This window comes from Etheostoma cragini, chromosome 2, assembly GCF_013103735.1.
Source record: "Etheostoma cragini isolate CJK2018 chromosome 2, CSU_Ecrag_1.0, whole genome shotgun sequence".
NCBI classification, from domain to species: domain Eukaryota; kingdom Metazoa; phylum Chordata; class Actinopteri; order Perciformes; family Percidae; genus Etheostoma; species Etheostoma cragini.
In genome coordinates, this window is record NC_048408.1 from 23325464 (window position 1) to 23342188 (window position 16725).

Genomic DNA, 16725 nt, shown 5'->3' on the forward strand with positions numbered 1-16725 from the left:
GACATGACAGGAGAAGCTAACTGCTGTGACATTGCTAACCAAACAGTACATCAAATAAGGCCAGCTGTTCAGACATGAAGACCCTCTATGTTCAAAATAGGTAAGCATAATACAGGTAGATGTGATTACTGTGGGCAAGAAAAACAAAATATGAGGAAGAAAAAAAGTATCTACTTCAATTTATTAAGTTATTTATGTATTTTTATTAGTTTTAATTTTGTACATTTGAGATAGTCCTAGTCATACTCCATATCGTTAGGCGGCGGTAATGTACCAAATCGTTGTTTGCCAGCCGCCAATAAACCTCGAAGAAGATGAAGCTGACGAAGAGGACTCCGCTCCAGGTAAGCCTAAGGTTTTGAAAGTCACGAAATGACTTGATAAATTTGAACTCTGTTTAGATTCTTAATTCCGGTGACTAAGCTTGTTGGTATCACTAACGTGAACGTGTCACATTTGCATGTCAGAGGTTATTGCTAGCTAGCCCAAGTTGCTAGCTGACGTTAGCTTTATGGCTAGCTAACATTTGTGCCTATACTCGCCGACTTGTCTTTTTTTGAAGTACGTCGACGTCGAATAATTGTACTATCATGTGATTGAACTAGTGCAACGTTTTTAGCATTAACGTTAACTTTTTTTCACTTTTTTGGAAGCCGGTTAAAGTTGACAAGTTTTGCTTGCCTTAACTGATACTGACTAGTCGTGTGTCTACGCCTTCGTGGCTGTCTGAACACATGCAGGTAATGGGGCGTTTCATCAATTATCAAGTTGATTGTTTCTGCAGCCATAAGTGATGGTGATGATGAACTAAACCTTCGTTCGCGTTGAAGCTTTCGAGCCAATTGGTTCATGAAAGGGTTCATTTCTCGAGGCTTCATGTGCACACGACCACCTGTTGGTCAAAGATTGCAGATATATAACCGATGATTTCAACTATTTGTGATACTAAGTTAATGTATTATGCACCAGAAAAGGCTTTGGAATAATGTGTCAACAACGGATTCATTTAATTGCTTCTGATGTAATCCATTTATAGTCTATCAATGTTATATAATTATGTTATACTAATGTCTATTTTTTTGATAAGTAACGTTAGGCATAGAGCAGGGAAATATTTCGACCTTACATCGATATCGTGATATGAGACTAGAAATAGTCCTAGATTTGGAACATCATCATATCGTAATATGGCGTAAGTGGTGTCTTTGCATTTTTTTAAAGGCTACATTCCCAGCTAACAATTTTTGGTTCCCAGAACGTTCTGGGAACGTTCCCTGAAGGTTTTTTTTGGTTGTAATTTGGTTGTCTGTAGGTTAATTGGAAGGTTTTCTTAACGTTCCCGGAACGTTCGTTTTTGGTTACAGCGAACGTTCTCGGAACGTTCCCCTAACGTTATCTAAAAAGTTACAACCTTTAGAGAACGTTAGGAGAACGTTCCGAAAACGTTGCAACCTTTAGCGAACTGAGGTATTTGTATACCAAAATGTGATATTTGATTTTATCCATATGGTCGAGCCCTATTTAGGCATATTAATGTAGTAATTGCATATGCCTTGTGATCTGTGATGCTGTAACCCTTGTGTGTTGTGCGGGTTGTTTCCTAAAAGAGAAGTTATGCAATTTGCTATGTTTTATGGTATTGTGATGTTTTCACTCGCTTCACAGAAACCATCCTGAATTACTTAATGTTTCTGCACACCACATAACAAACACCAAAATATGGACTAGTGCTTGTTTCAACAGTACATTCAAAATAAGTTATGTAGTAAATATGTCTTTAAACCGTTGTAACGTTATTGGCCAATGTTGCGGTTTTCACTCAATCACCGGTTTGTCTGCATGTGTTGCATCTTTTACTGTCAAAAGGTTTAGGTTAATAAACTAAACTGGATTAATACATAATAGAAACTTTTACAATTTCTGTTGACTTTCTTTCAGAACTATCGTGCTAGTGTTGAGAAGTTACAAAAGCCAGAGTACAGTCACAGATCAAGCCTTTCAACAGTGCAACACACACATATACACACACACTCTTTCTCGCTTGCAGACCAGGCCTTATTCTTTCTTAATCCCATTTTTATTCAAACTTGGATGTGCTTTCCAGGTTTGGTTTTCATCCCGATTCATAAGATTACACATTTTTTTAGTCAATCCTGGGGCATTCTTTCTTGAGTTTTGAGTGTAGAAGGAGGGGCAGAAACTTGAGATGGTGTAATGGAGAGAAAAGGAGGAGACTTGGTGCGATAGAGATCACGTTGTTCATGTAGGACAGAGCGCGGAAGGAACATTCAACATTCATTATAGCATGCGTGCAAAGGAGAACAGCATGACGGTTACAGCGGGTTCTGGAGAGAAGAGGCAAAGGAAGGGTGAATAATTGAATTGTTCATACAGCCTACAGCAAGGCAGTGTTTGGGGTTGTGCTGCAGAGGGACGGGGAAAATGGGCCACGCATACAATAGGGACAATAAGAGCATTATTTGTTGGCCAAAGTTTGCCAATTTGACATGTATGTTTGTGTTAAAGAGATGTTAGTTGTGGAGTATGAACTTGTTTAGAGAGTCGCTGAAGAGCCACAGGGGAAAAAGTAATTATTACCAGCTGGATATGATGTTAAATGTTGTGGTCCACTTCAGTAATACAATACAGCCTCTTGGTAAATATTTCTACAAACTGGTTTGTCTTTTGTTTCTGTCTGGTAACAAAACGCTGTCTGGGAGCGTCTTATATTTCTTGATGCACCTAGCTTACCAAGCTAGGTGCTTTGCTCCTTCAGTCCTAAGTAGATGCAGTCACTTCTTGTGCAAGAAAAAGATTTAGTAAACTTAAGCATTTTTGTTTTAGTACTATTAAAGAGAGTTTTAGGATGTTTTAAAGACAAGAATGGGGCCTGTCAGTTGGAGAATTATTATTATACAGTGGTTTAAGCAGGAATAAACCACATTTTATGACCGAAGGCTGGAGAAATTAATCAGGCAGGCCGGCTCTGTGGTTGGAATGAAGCTGGACTCACTGGTGGCGGTGGCAGAGGACAACACGGGACAAACTGCTGGACATTATTGACAATGCCAGCCACCCCCTGCACACTGTCATCAGCAACCAGAGGAGCCTGTTCAGTGGAAGGCTGTGCCTTCCCAAGTGTAGTACCAGCAGACTCTTGAACTCCTTTGTCCCTTATGCCATCATACTCTACAACTCCTTACTCGGGGGGGCAGGAAATAGGGTAAAGAGGACAGAACAGGAAGGAAGGGGAGGAGTGGTTTATTTGTCCTAAAAATCTTTTTATAGCTGAAAGCTTGTTATTTTTTTATATATTTTTTCTATTCTATATTTTTATACCTCCTTATTCTCTATTCAAATGTTTGTAAGCTGCTGGGATTTTAATTTTTTCAGTCATCCCAAAAGGATCAATAAAGAGAAGTCTAAGAAGGGTTAAGGCTATGACTGCTGAAGCTTATTATGAACTATACCTATACCTTGGTTGTCCATGACAACGAAAATGTCAAGGGTCACCTCTGCACACTTGTTCTCACGGAACAGGAACACCTCTCGTATATCAGTGGGAAGGGTGTCCGTCACTACCCGATGTGAGTCGAGTGCACATTCACTTTGCGACCTAGTATCCTGCAAAATGCCAACAAGAGACTTCTGTAATGTCAACACAATAAAAATGGACCTGCTTAACGAAGTTCGTTCATTGCTGGCTGCAATAGCAATCAAACAAAACAAAGTAGTGCTCTTGTAGGGTTGTAAGGTACTATGAGCTCTTTAAGATAAGATGGAGCCTGACCATGAAGAGCTTTCTAGGTGAGAAGAAGGATTTTAAATTATATTCTAAATTTTACAGGAAGCCAATGCAAAGAAGCTAAAACAGGAGAAATGTGGTCTCTTTTCCTGGTTCCTGTCAGAACACGTGCCGCAGCATTCTGGATCAGCTGAAGAGTCCTTATGGACTTTTCCGAGCAGCCTGATAACAACGTGCTTGGGTCCGAGAGCAATAACTTCAGTTTTATCTGAGTTTAACATTAGAAAATTACGGGTCATCCAGTTTTTAATATCCTGAAGGCACGTTTGAAGTTTAGCTAACTGATTAGTTTCATCCGGCTTGATTGATAGATATAACTGAGTATCATCTGCATAACAAACCTGGATTCAAACCTGGGTCGCTGCCAAGGACTCAGCCTACCCTTAAAGGAGAATTCCGGCCAATTTTTACGCTAATCTTGATTGCTATAAATGTGTCTACTTTTGATTGGGGGGAAAAAAAACGATCTGAATCGGTGCAGGCAACACCAGATCAATCGCACACAGAATGGATGAGCTAAAATACACAAAGAACTGCTGCGTGATGATTACCATAGAAGCCCGGCTGAACATCACGGATGACAGCTAACAGGGCAAGCTAGCTACCGGCAGGATAGAGACAGGGTAGGTGAAGTTAAACAATGTCTGAGTTGAAAACGCATATTGTTGTCACGTAAGGGCCCTGTTCATGTTGCTTTTTGTGTCTGTGAAGAGGCACAAAGGCACTCTAAAACTTGCCCAACAACTTCCGTTTTAGCTCGGCGGAAGCTCGTACGCGTACCTGCAGATACTCCATGTTGCCTGCACCCATTTGAGTTGGGGGTTTTTCAATCAAAAGTACACATATTTATAGCAATCAAAGTTATGTTATATATTTTGTGGATTCATTTCAATGATGTTTTTTTTTTTATTCATGCAAGATGGCCCACTTCTGCAATAAAACTGCAGGAAACCCTACAATCTTCTACCAAAGTAAAAAACACAAAAAAAGACCAAAAGAAACCATAGTTGCCTCTTTTTTTTTTCTTCACACTGCACTAGTGATGTGCAGTTTCATCACAAACATGGACAGAATCATTTTGAATCATCAGAACAGAGGACTGTTGGATACGCTTGTTGTCCTGAGGAAGTAGGACATGCTGGCTACCTACTCTGTATGTATATTAGAGGTTCTGCCTGACAATACAAGCTTTGTTGTGAACAAAGAACAAAAGGAACACTTTTTTTTACATAAAGCGGTTGCAAATGCCAGTTCATTCTTTACAGTACCATGTCACGAACAATAACTAGAAGATTGGACATCTGATTTGAATACCTAAAAGAAATATAACGTGTAGACATTTTAAGCAAACATTTTGAGCCCGAAGTAGTCGAGGTCGAGGACCACTTGCAGGCCGTAACCTGCTTGATAAATATGGAAGAAGAACAAAGAAAGTGTGGAATTTGTCAGAGCACATAACATCGGGTAAAAAAAGAGCATGTAAAGATGACAAGTGAAAATCAGTGCAGTGAAAAACACAATGAGTCTTTCAAGGAATCAGTTGAGATATTTATTGTTGAAGCTTGTAGAAGAAAATAATTTACCAGTTACTCGTTTTATCCTAATATCCTCCTTTATTTTCACTAATTAAATTGAAGATTACATTTTTGCTTAATGTTAATTAAGCATCTCTCTATGCTCGATCCCAGGCTATAGTGGTCATCACTCCCGGTCCAAGCCTGATCGTGAAGATGGAGATGATACTTCCATGACTTCCTTTGGTGTTGCTATCCGGGGCCTCCCCCTGGCCTTGGCATCCATGACACGAGCTACCACCTCAGACTCACGCTTCCACCCTAAATGGCGGGCGATCACTGTGGCGACTCTGCTGGCTGTCGTGCTCATGTTATACCTGACAGTAGGGGACAGAGACTTTGCCACCAGAGACTACTACCGCAACAGGGTTCACGGTTTGCAACTACACAGTAATGACAAGGATGACATGTTCTGGGACACTAACAAGCAAACTGTACGAAGCCTCTCCCACCACCAGAGAAGGAAGAAACCTTACAATGACACGTACCCGTTAAGTCCGCCAGAGAAGACAAAACACGGCATCCGCTACCGTATTGGTGCAATTGCAGATCTGGACATGGCGTCGCGTAGCTCTAAGGATCAGACATGGTTCAGCTACATGAAAAGAGGATACCTGACTGTTTCAGACAGCGCTGACAGACTGGAGTTGGAGTGGGATGCTGAAACAGTCACACTGGAGAGTCATCTGGCTGAGAAAGGACGAGGTAGACACACACACACACCTCTCTGCTGGGACAATATGCTTTTGTCCCAACTAGACTTGTTCACCATTCATGGGTGCGGATTTTATTTGTATTCAGTCATTGTGATTCTAGAAGTATTATACCTCAGTGTCTGTCTGACTGCAGGTATGGAGCTGTCTGAGCTGGTGGCGTTCAACGGTCACTTGTACAGTGTGGACGACCGTACAGGTGTGGTGTACAGGATCGAGGGCAACCAGGCTGTCCCCTGGGTTATATTACCTGATGGTGACGGCTCAGTCTCCAAAGGTCAGTCTCTAAAAGACATCTTAGATATTGAATACATGGAAGTTGTCTGAGCAAAATGTCTCTAACTTGTATTAATTGTTTTGATTTACTTCAACAGCATAGTTTTTTTAAAAGACAGCCAATGCAGCCTTTTTAGATTGTTTTGATGTGCGTTTGGCACTATATAGTTTTTCTGGAAATGTTGGCAGTCAGGATTATATGCCTTTTATGATTTTGTGTGCAGGATTCAAGGCAGAGTGGCTGGCAGTGAAGGATGAGCACCTGTATGTTGGCGGCCTGGGCAAAGAGTGGACCACGACCTCTGGCAAATACGTCAACAACCACCCAGAGTGGGTCAAAGTTGTTGGCTACCACGGTGATGTGCAGCATGAGAACTGGGTGCCGTTCTACAATGCCATGCGGAGCGCAACAGGGATCCGGCCACCAGGTTCTGACCATTATTTGGGGGTTACTTCTTAACAGTCCTATCCACATACAAAACTTACTGAATTAGTATTGTATCTTATCATTTCAGCATCCAGGGTGTAGTTTGGGTTTCAGATGTCAAGGCTTCCTTAATCCAATAATAAATAAAACCCTGAAGTAAATTAATGTAATGATTTCACTAACCACATGTAATATCACATTTAGTTTCATTGCAAGATAATGTATTTGAAAAGTGGAAATTACACCTATATGCGTAGTCTTCATAATTCCTTACACGCTTTATTTAGTTAACTCTCCTTGTTCTACAGGCTACCTTATCCATGAATCGGCAGCGTGGAGCGAGCGTCTCCAGCGCTGGTTCTTCCTCCCTCGCCGTGCCAGCCACGAGCACTACGAAGAGACTGCAGACGAGCGGCGGGCCACCAACCTCCTCCTGTCCTGCACCGCAGATTTTAGCCACGTAACGGTGCGGCATGTCGGACCGCTCAACCCAACCCACGGCTTCTCCTCATTTAAATTTGTCCCAGACACAGACGATCAGATAATTCTGGCGCTGAAGTCGGAAGAGGATGCAGGCAGGATTGCCACCTACATCATTGCATTTACGCTAGACGGTCAGGTGCTGATGCCTGAGACAAAGATAGGGAATGTGAAGTTTGAAGGGTTGGAGTTTATTTGAGGACAGAGCTGAAGGCGAACATGTTCCTGAACGCTAAATATGCAGGGGTCCTCAAAGTTCTTAATATAACATTCACCTCTCAGTTCTATTGTGCAATAATGTGTGACCCAAAATTATATATTTCATAATTATATTGTAAGATAATTAAGGAGCAAGAGAAGGTTGAAGGACAGGAGGATGCCACACCAACACCGGGGGAGACAACTAACCAATCCTGTTTGTGTGTGACCAGTTTAGGCGGCCCATCTGTGACTAGCAACACACACCAGTCACACAGATAATGTCACTAGCCGGACACCACCCAATAAGATTTTTATGCTTTTATTTGAATTAAACACTGATATTCCAGAGGAGTCAGGGTACAATTAGGTATAAATGAGTAGCAGTCGGTCTATTAAACATCGGGTAATGTGGCGCTCCTCTCCTGCAGCCAAACTCTGCTGGTCAGACACTCAGGGGAACAACAAACAGGATCAAATATTTTATGGAATAGCAACAAATGTTCTTAAATTACTTGAAATATTACTTGTTTTATCTTACCTGTTCAGGCACACTGAAGCCTGTTATTAGATTCATATTTATGTTGTCTATTTACTTGACTCATTTCAACTTCTGATTGTTACACTACAAGTGATACGTTTAACATGTTATTAAACTGAATATCATTAGTTTCCAAATCCAGAGAACAAGTGACACACCAGCTATTTTATATATTTATCATATATTCATTTTGCATACTCTCAAATACAAATAATGAAAATAATCTTGTTTGAATGTCTTGTTTACATTTGGTTTTTAGTGTGTCCGCCAGATGTAACCAATCAGAAACTTAAGGTGGTGCAAACATGTCATCATTGTTGCTGGGTTACAACACATTCATTTAAATACTCACTATACATGTAAAATGTTCATGTCTACAAAATCAGTAGCATTACATTTTCCATCATTATAGTGTACTTAGTTGCACACATTTCATCAAGCATATCCTTGACTTATTTTACATCCTTGCAGGAGGACATTATGGTTACTAAAATGCCAACTGATTTCAGTTTAACATGCTGCAAAATTAGCAATAATTCAGTTTGATCTCCAAACATTTCAAACCTGAGCAAAATCTTTGCGATTGCTCATCTCGTTCACAGGCGTGTTCCCATGGCAAGTATGTCTTGAGGTAGACCGGCCATTTGTATGGGTATGAAGGAGCCCAGTTTAGTGTAAAAGTCAACCATCCTCCGATTGCTCTGCCTCAACTCACAGAACACTCCTCTGGAACCTTCAAAGGTATGGAAAAGAATGTGGATTTGTTTTTAAAATGTAATTGATCAACACTGAAACAAAGTAATGCAGCGTCAGTGATGCAAAGCTCCCCAAATGAGACCCAGCAAGTATTATCATTGTACAGCTGCAGTGTCTGCATATTTAGACGTTTGTGACATTTGCAAGGTATGAGCACTGCAGGGCTTCTTTTTATAAACTGCTTAATAACTGCTGCATTTGAAGTCTTACATGTTAAAGTGATTTTCGAGGATTTAGAGAAACTGAAGCATGTTTTCTGCTGAATACGGGTAACCGCAGAGAAGGCACACTACTCTAGTGTATTTCCGTTGGCCTCCAGGAGAGGGAAACAGGGTTTTCCTACAGAGCTTGGCAGTAGGCCTGCACAGTTTGGGGAATAATAGGAATTATGATTCTCTTCCACGATTCTTCTCACGAAGCATAATGTTAATTGCACACATGAACCATGACAACAACAACAAAAATTGTCAGCACCAAACAGATTTTCTTTGTTACCTACAGCACATAGAGGCTTCAGTTAAGAGAAGGGAGAGTATTACAGCGCTTGGGAGCACTTTAAAACCCCAGACAGTCTATGTTTAAAACTCACAGAAGAAAGTAGGAGCATTTGTCATGAGTTGGCTCGTAAAATTAAATGTGAATCAAAGTCATCTAAAAAAAATCAAAGTTATTTAAAAAAAAAAAAATGGTATCGGGAAGAGGGTGAATTGAGATTGATATACTTTTTTTTTTTTACTATTGTGCAGGCCTACTGGCTATGACTAAACAACTTTGTAGAGAATATTTAGCCTGTTCATGTTCAACCTGAGTTTGTGAATTGGTTGCAGGCCAGTTCCATGTGGCACGTCTAAGAATTATCAAAGGCACTGTCCAAGGCCTTGACCTACCACTGCTCCTGATGGAGGACAACAGCCGACCAATCATGCGCTTGGCTGGAGAGGGATCAGTGACCCGGGGCAGCACTTGTACGGTAACCAGGGAGGGGAAGTCCTTAAACACGGAGTCACTTACTGCCCTCTAGAGGCATGAAAATAAAATACAAGTAATGCATTTTGTTGTCATCTTGTATTCTGAACAAAAACGACTAGCTGTTGCATTTGATCACCTGAATTTTGTCTGCGGCTGGTTTGGCGTCGGTGAGTGCCAGGGCGTAACCACACACCCCGATCTCATCCTCCAGGATAAGAGCACACTGAGGGGAAGGGGGGCTCTCGCCAGCTGACAGGCTGCAGTGGGCCAGAGGGAATGTTCAGATTAAGGCATGAAAGCACGAACAGTCCAGAGAGAGAGAGAGAGAAATCGGACTCTTACCCGTCACAGATAAGTGGAGGCTGCATCATCGAAGGAACTTCGCCCTCTCCTGCGCTCTGCATCTGTCTGAAAATCTTTTGCACCTCCGTCTAGTACAGAAACCCAAACTGTGTAACATTGTTACTGGATTTTTACAAAAATGGATCATATGTGAAGAGCTGGTATCCTAACCTTGTCCTCAGGGCAGTACGGCCGTATGCAGTAAACCGTCGACATGGGAGGCTCTCTGAACAGGTCTCTGTTGCCGTGGCAAGGCAGCATTCTCTGCCAGTGCAAATAAACAGTATATTCATATTTGTGTAGACCTAAACTGAATGAGATAACACTACTTAAAAGAAGCTATTTGCAGGATGCCTTTTCGTATTAAGTACACCTAGTGATTAGTTGGAAAAAATGATGGATTAAATATGACCTGTAAGAAAAATGACCAAATATGTCCCTTAGTTTAGGCATAGCGTTGATCGACATACCTGGAACTCTCCAGAGAGGCCTCCTCTGAAGCCCCAGGGGTCAGGATCAGTGATCATCAGCTGGGCTGAGGGTCGGCCCTGCCCTCCTTTGGAAAGCAAACACGTTACAACATGTGATGCTTAAGTAGGTTCACTTTTATGGATTCACATTAGGTATAAATGAGGTTTAAGATTAGCCTAAAGCAAATCCTCCCCCTCACGCCCAACATTCTGTATCCTCTACACACCAGCCTGTGTGCTTAGATCATCGAAGATTCTATATTCTCACCTAGTGTTTTAACGTAGGCTCGAGCCAGACCGACCCCACTCTTGATGTCACAGATGTAGTTGTAGAGGTCGTACAGAATGCAGCGGTTCGGGGCGTTTGACAGTCGATTAAACATCTGCACCACCGCTTCGCACATGCCATCAAACTGCTGCGCTCTTGAGCACCACTCCGCAGTCTAAAAACAATTTTAATTTACAGGATGAAGAACACTCACAACAGTATCTGCTTTAAAAAAAAACAGAAGTCTAAAACACGCAACACTACCTTGTCTGTCTCTGCAGCGGCAGCCCAACTGTGTTTCTTAAGCCAATCCAGCTCCTGCAGCATGGTCCTGGCTGTCGGCCCGTATTCGTATGGCAGGTAGAAGAGGTCCGACAGCAGCTTCAAGTCATCCAGGGTCAGGGGCTCGGCTGTGTACAGCGGGTTCTCCCCGGCTCCAGGAACGTGGGGGGTCTCTCCCCCATCGGTCTGCATGGGCTCCTCGCCCAATGACTCCTTCTTGAGACGAGCTGGAGGATGAGGAGGGTGATGAGACACTCAATGCGATACCCACTCCATTTTTCCCCCCCTTTATTATCAATCTGTTTGCGGTTTAATAAAGGTGTCTTTTACTTGACTCTCTACCTCCAGGTTGATCGGTGTTCAGAAACTCCTGCAGCCAGTCAGTGAGGGCCAGGGTCAGGGCTTTCTTGGGGCTGTAGCAGGGGTCCTGCTCCTCATCGCCTGGTGATGGGGTGAGAGACAGTGGGACAATGCACAAAAGATATACTGTATATGTCAGGCTTCTGCTTTTATTAACTTAAGTTTGAAAGCACTTAGCAACGGAGTGCCTAAAGATAAGACCTCAAGCAGCTGCTGGTCTCTGTTTAGGTTAGTACTACATACAAATAAAACTACTTTCAGACTTAAAGACCTGCATGAGCTACATGTTCTTTTAAATTATGCTACATGATCTAGTAGTAGAATTTGTTGATGCATAGAAGTGAATATGGGAAGATCTTATCCATCTTGGGACACTCACTCATTTCCACATCCCTCTGTCCTCCATCTGTGGCTGCTTTGCACCATGTAGCCAAGGTGTGGATGGCCACAAAGTTTGGGTAGAACTCACAGTTGGGATTGGTGAGCACTCCTCCCAGTTTAGGAATCAGCTCAGTGGGACGATCCTAACAGCAAAACATCATATTAATCCAGATACAGATCAGAGTGGAGCTTATACAAACTATAAATATAAATACAGACGTGTAAATATGTACCTTAAAGGGTCCTAGGAAAAGCCTTTGGGGGTCATAGTCGTTTGCGTGGATATTGTCCCAGATGACTGGTGCCCTCCTCAGGACGGAGGACACCTCTTCTATGGACTCAACAGAGATTTTGTGAGATACCACTTTGGGACCTAAATAACACAAATAAGCATGAAAGTGCAAAATCTGTTAGTAAACTGTACCTTTGGCTACTTCTGTGGAGGTTCAGTTAGACTACGAGTGGGTCCGTTCTGCCTTACCAGTCCACAGTATGTCTATCCCAGGCAGCAGCTTCTCTCCCACAGTGTGCAGGTAAGACGACTGGGACACATTGGGAGTACAGAACGCAGCACAATAATCTGGAGTTACAGGGAGTAAACAAATGTCAATGATGGAAAACAGAGGTATTACTAGGGCTGTCCTCAAAGAAATTCTCTGTTGATAGGATTTTATTGACAAATCTGGAGTTTTTACACAAAGAAAAATTCAAAGAAACACCACTTTAGATATTACCAGAGAACAACCGATTAATCGACTAACCGACTAAGAGGGGGCAGCCCTAGATACAGTCTCGCAGTGTTTGCATGCTCTAAACTCCCCAGTCTGTGTTCAACAGGACTGAATAATATTTGTAACATTTTACAGGAATAAATTGCAGTATGCTTGTTCTTTTAGTAGCAGTTTTAGGCAACCCCACAGCCTGACCTGTAGGACAGAAGAGGAAGGTCTCAGGGTCTCCCAGGTGCTGGTACACCGCATTAGTGATGGCCACCTGAGCGTGAGCGAAGGAGCTGAAGGCCTGCTTATCAGCTGGACACATCTCAGTCTCGATGTCATCAAACAGTAAAGAGAAGGAGCTGCAGCCAAACTGCCTCACCTGAGGGAGGAAGAAGATAGCGTGGGCTTTGGAGATTTTAAGATCATTTGATTTTTCCATTTCAAGTTCCTTATTGCACAGGGAATTAAACACGCCTGGCTCGTTTGAGATGACCCAGACGGACCTAGGGCATGCTGGGAAACGCTGGCCTCTCAGCTGATCTAACAGCTGATTTGTTCAGAACTGATTCAACATAACGTTTTATATAAACTTTTTAATGTTTTTGAATCAGAGGAATTTTCATCTCGAACGAGCCTTCTACCTGCAGCAGTGTCAGTGCCCTCCATTGCCCTCTGACCTACCTGCGGTGCATAAACGTTTCTATTTTACTGCTTTATGTTTCATATAAAGTAATATGGTGTCCAAAACAACCCCTCAGAGAGCCATAAAGCTACATGCAGCAGAGATTAAATCCTCTCTCATGTTCCACCCTTCACCTCTGCATGCAGGTCCTAACCTGATCCAGTTTCCTCTGCAGGGCGGCAACCTCTTTGGGGTTAGAAAACGTAATGTCCAGGCCGGGAGAGATTGCATAGATGAAATCAACGTTGTGCTGTTTAGCCGCTGATATCAGAGCGATGAGTTGCTCTGGGAAAAGAATAAGAGATGAGAAGAAAACAAATCTTTTAATACTGTCCTCCCAGTTACAGAAATGTCCTAAATGAATGCTGTTTATTGGGAGGTAAACGATGCACAAGTTCCCAGTTTGGATTGATAGACATGAACCATGAAAAATGATTAGGCCTGTGATTTCTGCAAAAGGTGCCAGTTTGACGGTGTTCTGTTTTGAAATGCACTCGGCGCCGTTGGAGACATAAGAGTTTAACGGGTCAAACTTCCAAACTTCGCTGCCCTTCGGTATGCAAGATTACTGATAAGACGCATCCAACCAACAAAGGAGAGGCTCCACTGAACAATGTGGAGATAATGATGACTCAGAATGGGACTTTGGTATGACACTGATATCAAATGAGAAGCGACTACAGTTTAGAAACGATGACATCCCTTGTGTTTTTCAGTATTTTTCATTTTTTTTGGTTCCGTTTGTAAATGAGGATCCGGATGACAACATGTACTTCAAGATTTGACCATTAGCGCGTTTTATACGTATTCATAAGTATGAAGGATATTTGTAAATTTAGGGGTCTAAATGAAAAGTAATATAAACTTATTAAATTTATTACATATTATTATCATTATTACTGTGACCTTTGTTAGGCAGTTGTTGCACTTTAATGCAGCTTTTTCTTAAATCTAGTCCAAGTGTTGACTGCATGTTGTCTCACTCGTTTATACTGGTCTCTTTTCAGGTTTGCGTGGATTACTTTTCCTTCCGACTGCATTAAAATGTCCTTCATTATATATATCCTTCATCCTAATTATCCTTCATGGAATATGAATGCATGAGGGAGCAGAAAACTATCCCAGATGACACTATGGGTGAAGATATTGATACCCAGGTAGTGATGGTCAGAAATAGTGGTGGCCCCCACCAACATTTTTTTTTAGTGGCATTTTTTAGGCTTTTAATGTATAGGAAAGCTTAGACTTAAAAGTGGAGAGAGGGATGACAGCTCTACCAGGTGAGCTAACCTGGTGCCCTCTCTGAACAGTTCTTATCAAAGAGGCTAAAGTAAAAAGATTCATTATCATGCTATTGAGGCGGTTTGACAGTCCTGTGCGGTTTTTGTAACTGGGTAGTCTCAGGACACACACCTGTTCCAAGAGCCAGATGAGATTTGGGATTTCATTTAATGAACAAGGAGGACATGTGAAGGGGTGAAACTCACCTGCCTCCTCAGCAGAGTACAGGTCCCTCCAGTACATCCTGTGTTTGTAGTCGTCCTTGGGGGCGTACAGGTACGTGTTCAAACCCCACTTCTGTTCTCTGTGAAACCCCAAACCAGCAATTAATAATCACATCCAGGATTATGTCAGTTGTTATAGACATGATTGGGAGTACGCTGGATCATTTTGTGTTTAAAAAGGTCTTGAAAAATGAAACTAGGCATCAGGAGATGACAAATTCATGTTTGCTAAATAATGTTTGTCCAGTGTTGTTAATCTTTTTGCCTGTACCCAAATTCAAAAAGGTGGACAAAAAATTAAACACCAGTATGGACCAAGAGCTGGGTAATATATCAATAATATATCGATATTGTGATATGAGACTAGATATCGTCTTAGATTTTGGATATCGTACTATGGCATAAGTAGTCTTTTCCTGGTTTAAAGTCGTCATTTTTTTAAACTTACCAGACAGTTTTTTTTATTTATCTTTACCCACTTAGTCATTATGTCTACATTACTGATTTTTATTTATCGAACGTTTCATTGTGTAAATATTTTGTGAATGTACCAATTGTCAACACTACAATATTGTGATATTTGGTCAAAAATATTGTGATATTTGATCCCACTTATTATGAAGCAACTCTACATTTTACCTTGTGTTGTGGTTTTTATATATATATATATATACAAGCCAGGTTTCTACCACACTCTCACATGTATTTCATATTTCTTCAATGTGGTTTGTATGTATGTGTGTGAAACAACAACTATACCAAACTTAGAGGGAACACACCTTTTAAACAGCTCTGTTCTCTGCTCCATAGTCCATGGTCGCCCATAAAAACCTGCATCAAGCAAAAGATCAAGTTATGCACCAAACGATGTCACCTTACCAGAAGTGATCCATACATGATTAATATCCTGGCTGCATTTCTACCAAATACATCATCATCATCTAAGTTCATCATGTTAGCTCGCAGCCTAATTTGGATGTTTGCATTTTGATTGAAGAGCTGTAACGTTACTCCAACTGGATCGACACAGGAATCTGGACTCTGGAGGTCCAGTTTGGGACCCAGGTCCCAGTCTGCTCACCTTCCACTACTCCACTGATGAACCGCTTCTTCCCAGTGTGGGGTTGCCCCTCGGCTCTGCCTGGTTTCGACATGGTTTACTCTTATAGTTTAGCGTTGGGTGGTGCTCTCTTTCTAAGTGTGCTTCCCTTTTACCACTGCGCAGACCGAAGCTCCAGCACTGACACAGCGATGTTGTCAGTCAAAGCTTTGTGTACCTGCCTTTAACGTTCATTTGATTTGACTTTTATTGCAGTCCTCTCACGCCTGCGCATACCAGTCGGTGGTTTTAAGCACAGGGAGAATAGCGCAACATGATAATCACATGGTCTAAAGTCTTAAGTTGTAAATACCGTAACCGTATAAAAAAACAGATCGTTTTGTGATTACTGAAGTACAGGCGAGCGTTCACTGAAACAGAGATGGTTTCCGACTGGGGACTTGAGCGTAAACGTCTTAAAGAGACAGTACGTGTCCCTGTGGCTTAAAGGAACAGTTCAACCAAGGGAGCAGGCAAAAATAACCCAAAGAACACTTCGCATTTCATGGCTCAGTGAAATTAGATATTTTAACTGCCAGATATGCTGACTACATTTTGTCGTCATTTGGCCAGCTTGTAGTGTTTAGATACCCTGTTAATTTATATGAGGGTGGACTTGTAAAACCGGGTTCTCTATGTGCAGTTTCCATGTGAGTACATAAATGCAACTTTTTTTTAGACAGTTGATTCACCAACATGCCAGTATGCAGGGTCACTACCGGTATAATAATTAAGACAACAGGTGAGATTTAAGCCGTTTCTCAATTTCAAGGAAGGACATATATATGTATAGAATGTAACATACAAATACATATATGTCAGACTGGCTTGTACTGTGGCAGCAGTTTGACTTGTCAAACATACGTGACTAACAGCAT

General features: G+C 41.7%; 2 protein-coding genes across 5 annotated transcripts; one reads left to right on the forward strand and one right to left on the reverse strand.

Moving 5' to 3' along the window:
- The first annotated feature begins 228 nt into the window (after nucleotides 1–228).
- cant1b (calcium activated nucleotidase 1b) lies at nucleotides 229–7529 on the forward strand. Of its 3 annotated transcripts, none has more exons than XM_034859961.1 (5): nucleotides 229–344; nucleotides 5494–6084; nucleotides 6229–6369; nucleotides 6593–6796; nucleotides 7104–7529. In XM_034859961.1, exons 1-5 carry the CDS (start codon nucleotides 269–271, stop codon nucleotides 7472–7474), a joined length of 1383 nt encoding a protein of 460 aa, XP_034715852.1. In that variant the 5' UTR covers nucleotides 229–268; the 3' UTR covers nucleotides 7475–7529. The 3 variants fall into 3 exon arrangements, with proteins under 3 accessions (XP_034715852.1, XP_034715863.1, XP_034715856.1); XM_034859972.1 differs by lacking the exon at nucleotides 229–344 and adding an exon at nucleotides 494–740; XM_034859965.1 differs by lacking the exon at nucleotides 229–344 and adding an exon at nucleotides 2186–2369.
- Nucleotides 7530–7843: 314 nt separating this feature from the next.
- Nucleotides 7844–16237, reverse strand: ogal (O-GlcNAcase like). Of its 2 annotated transcripts, XM_034859939.1 has the most exons (17): nucleotides 15830–16237; nucleotides 15528–15579; nucleotides 14731–14828; nucleotides 13398–13528; nucleotides 12769–12940; nucleotides 12324–12422; nucleotides 12076–12215; nucleotides 11841–11985; nucleotides 11444–11542; nucleotides 11084–11328; nucleotides 10820–10994; nucleotides 10552–10637; nucleotides 10253–10345; nucleotides 10082–10170; nucleotides 9876–9996; nucleotides 9658–9787; nucleotides 7844–8747 (listed from the first exon to the last, which is right to left on the reverse strand). In XM_034859939.1, the coding sequence occupies exons 1-17, from the start codon at nucleotides 15900–15902 to the stop codon at nucleotides 8611–8613; spliced, it is 2085 nt and encodes a 694-aa protein (XP_034715830.1). In that variant the 5' UTR covers nucleotides 15903–16237; the 3' UTR covers nucleotides 7844–8610. The 2 variants fall into 2 exon arrangements, with proteins under 2 accessions (XP_034715830.1, XP_034715840.1); XM_034859949.1 differs by lacking the exon at nucleotides 9658–9787.
- Between the last annotated feature and the right edge of the window lie 488 nt (nucleotides 16238–16725).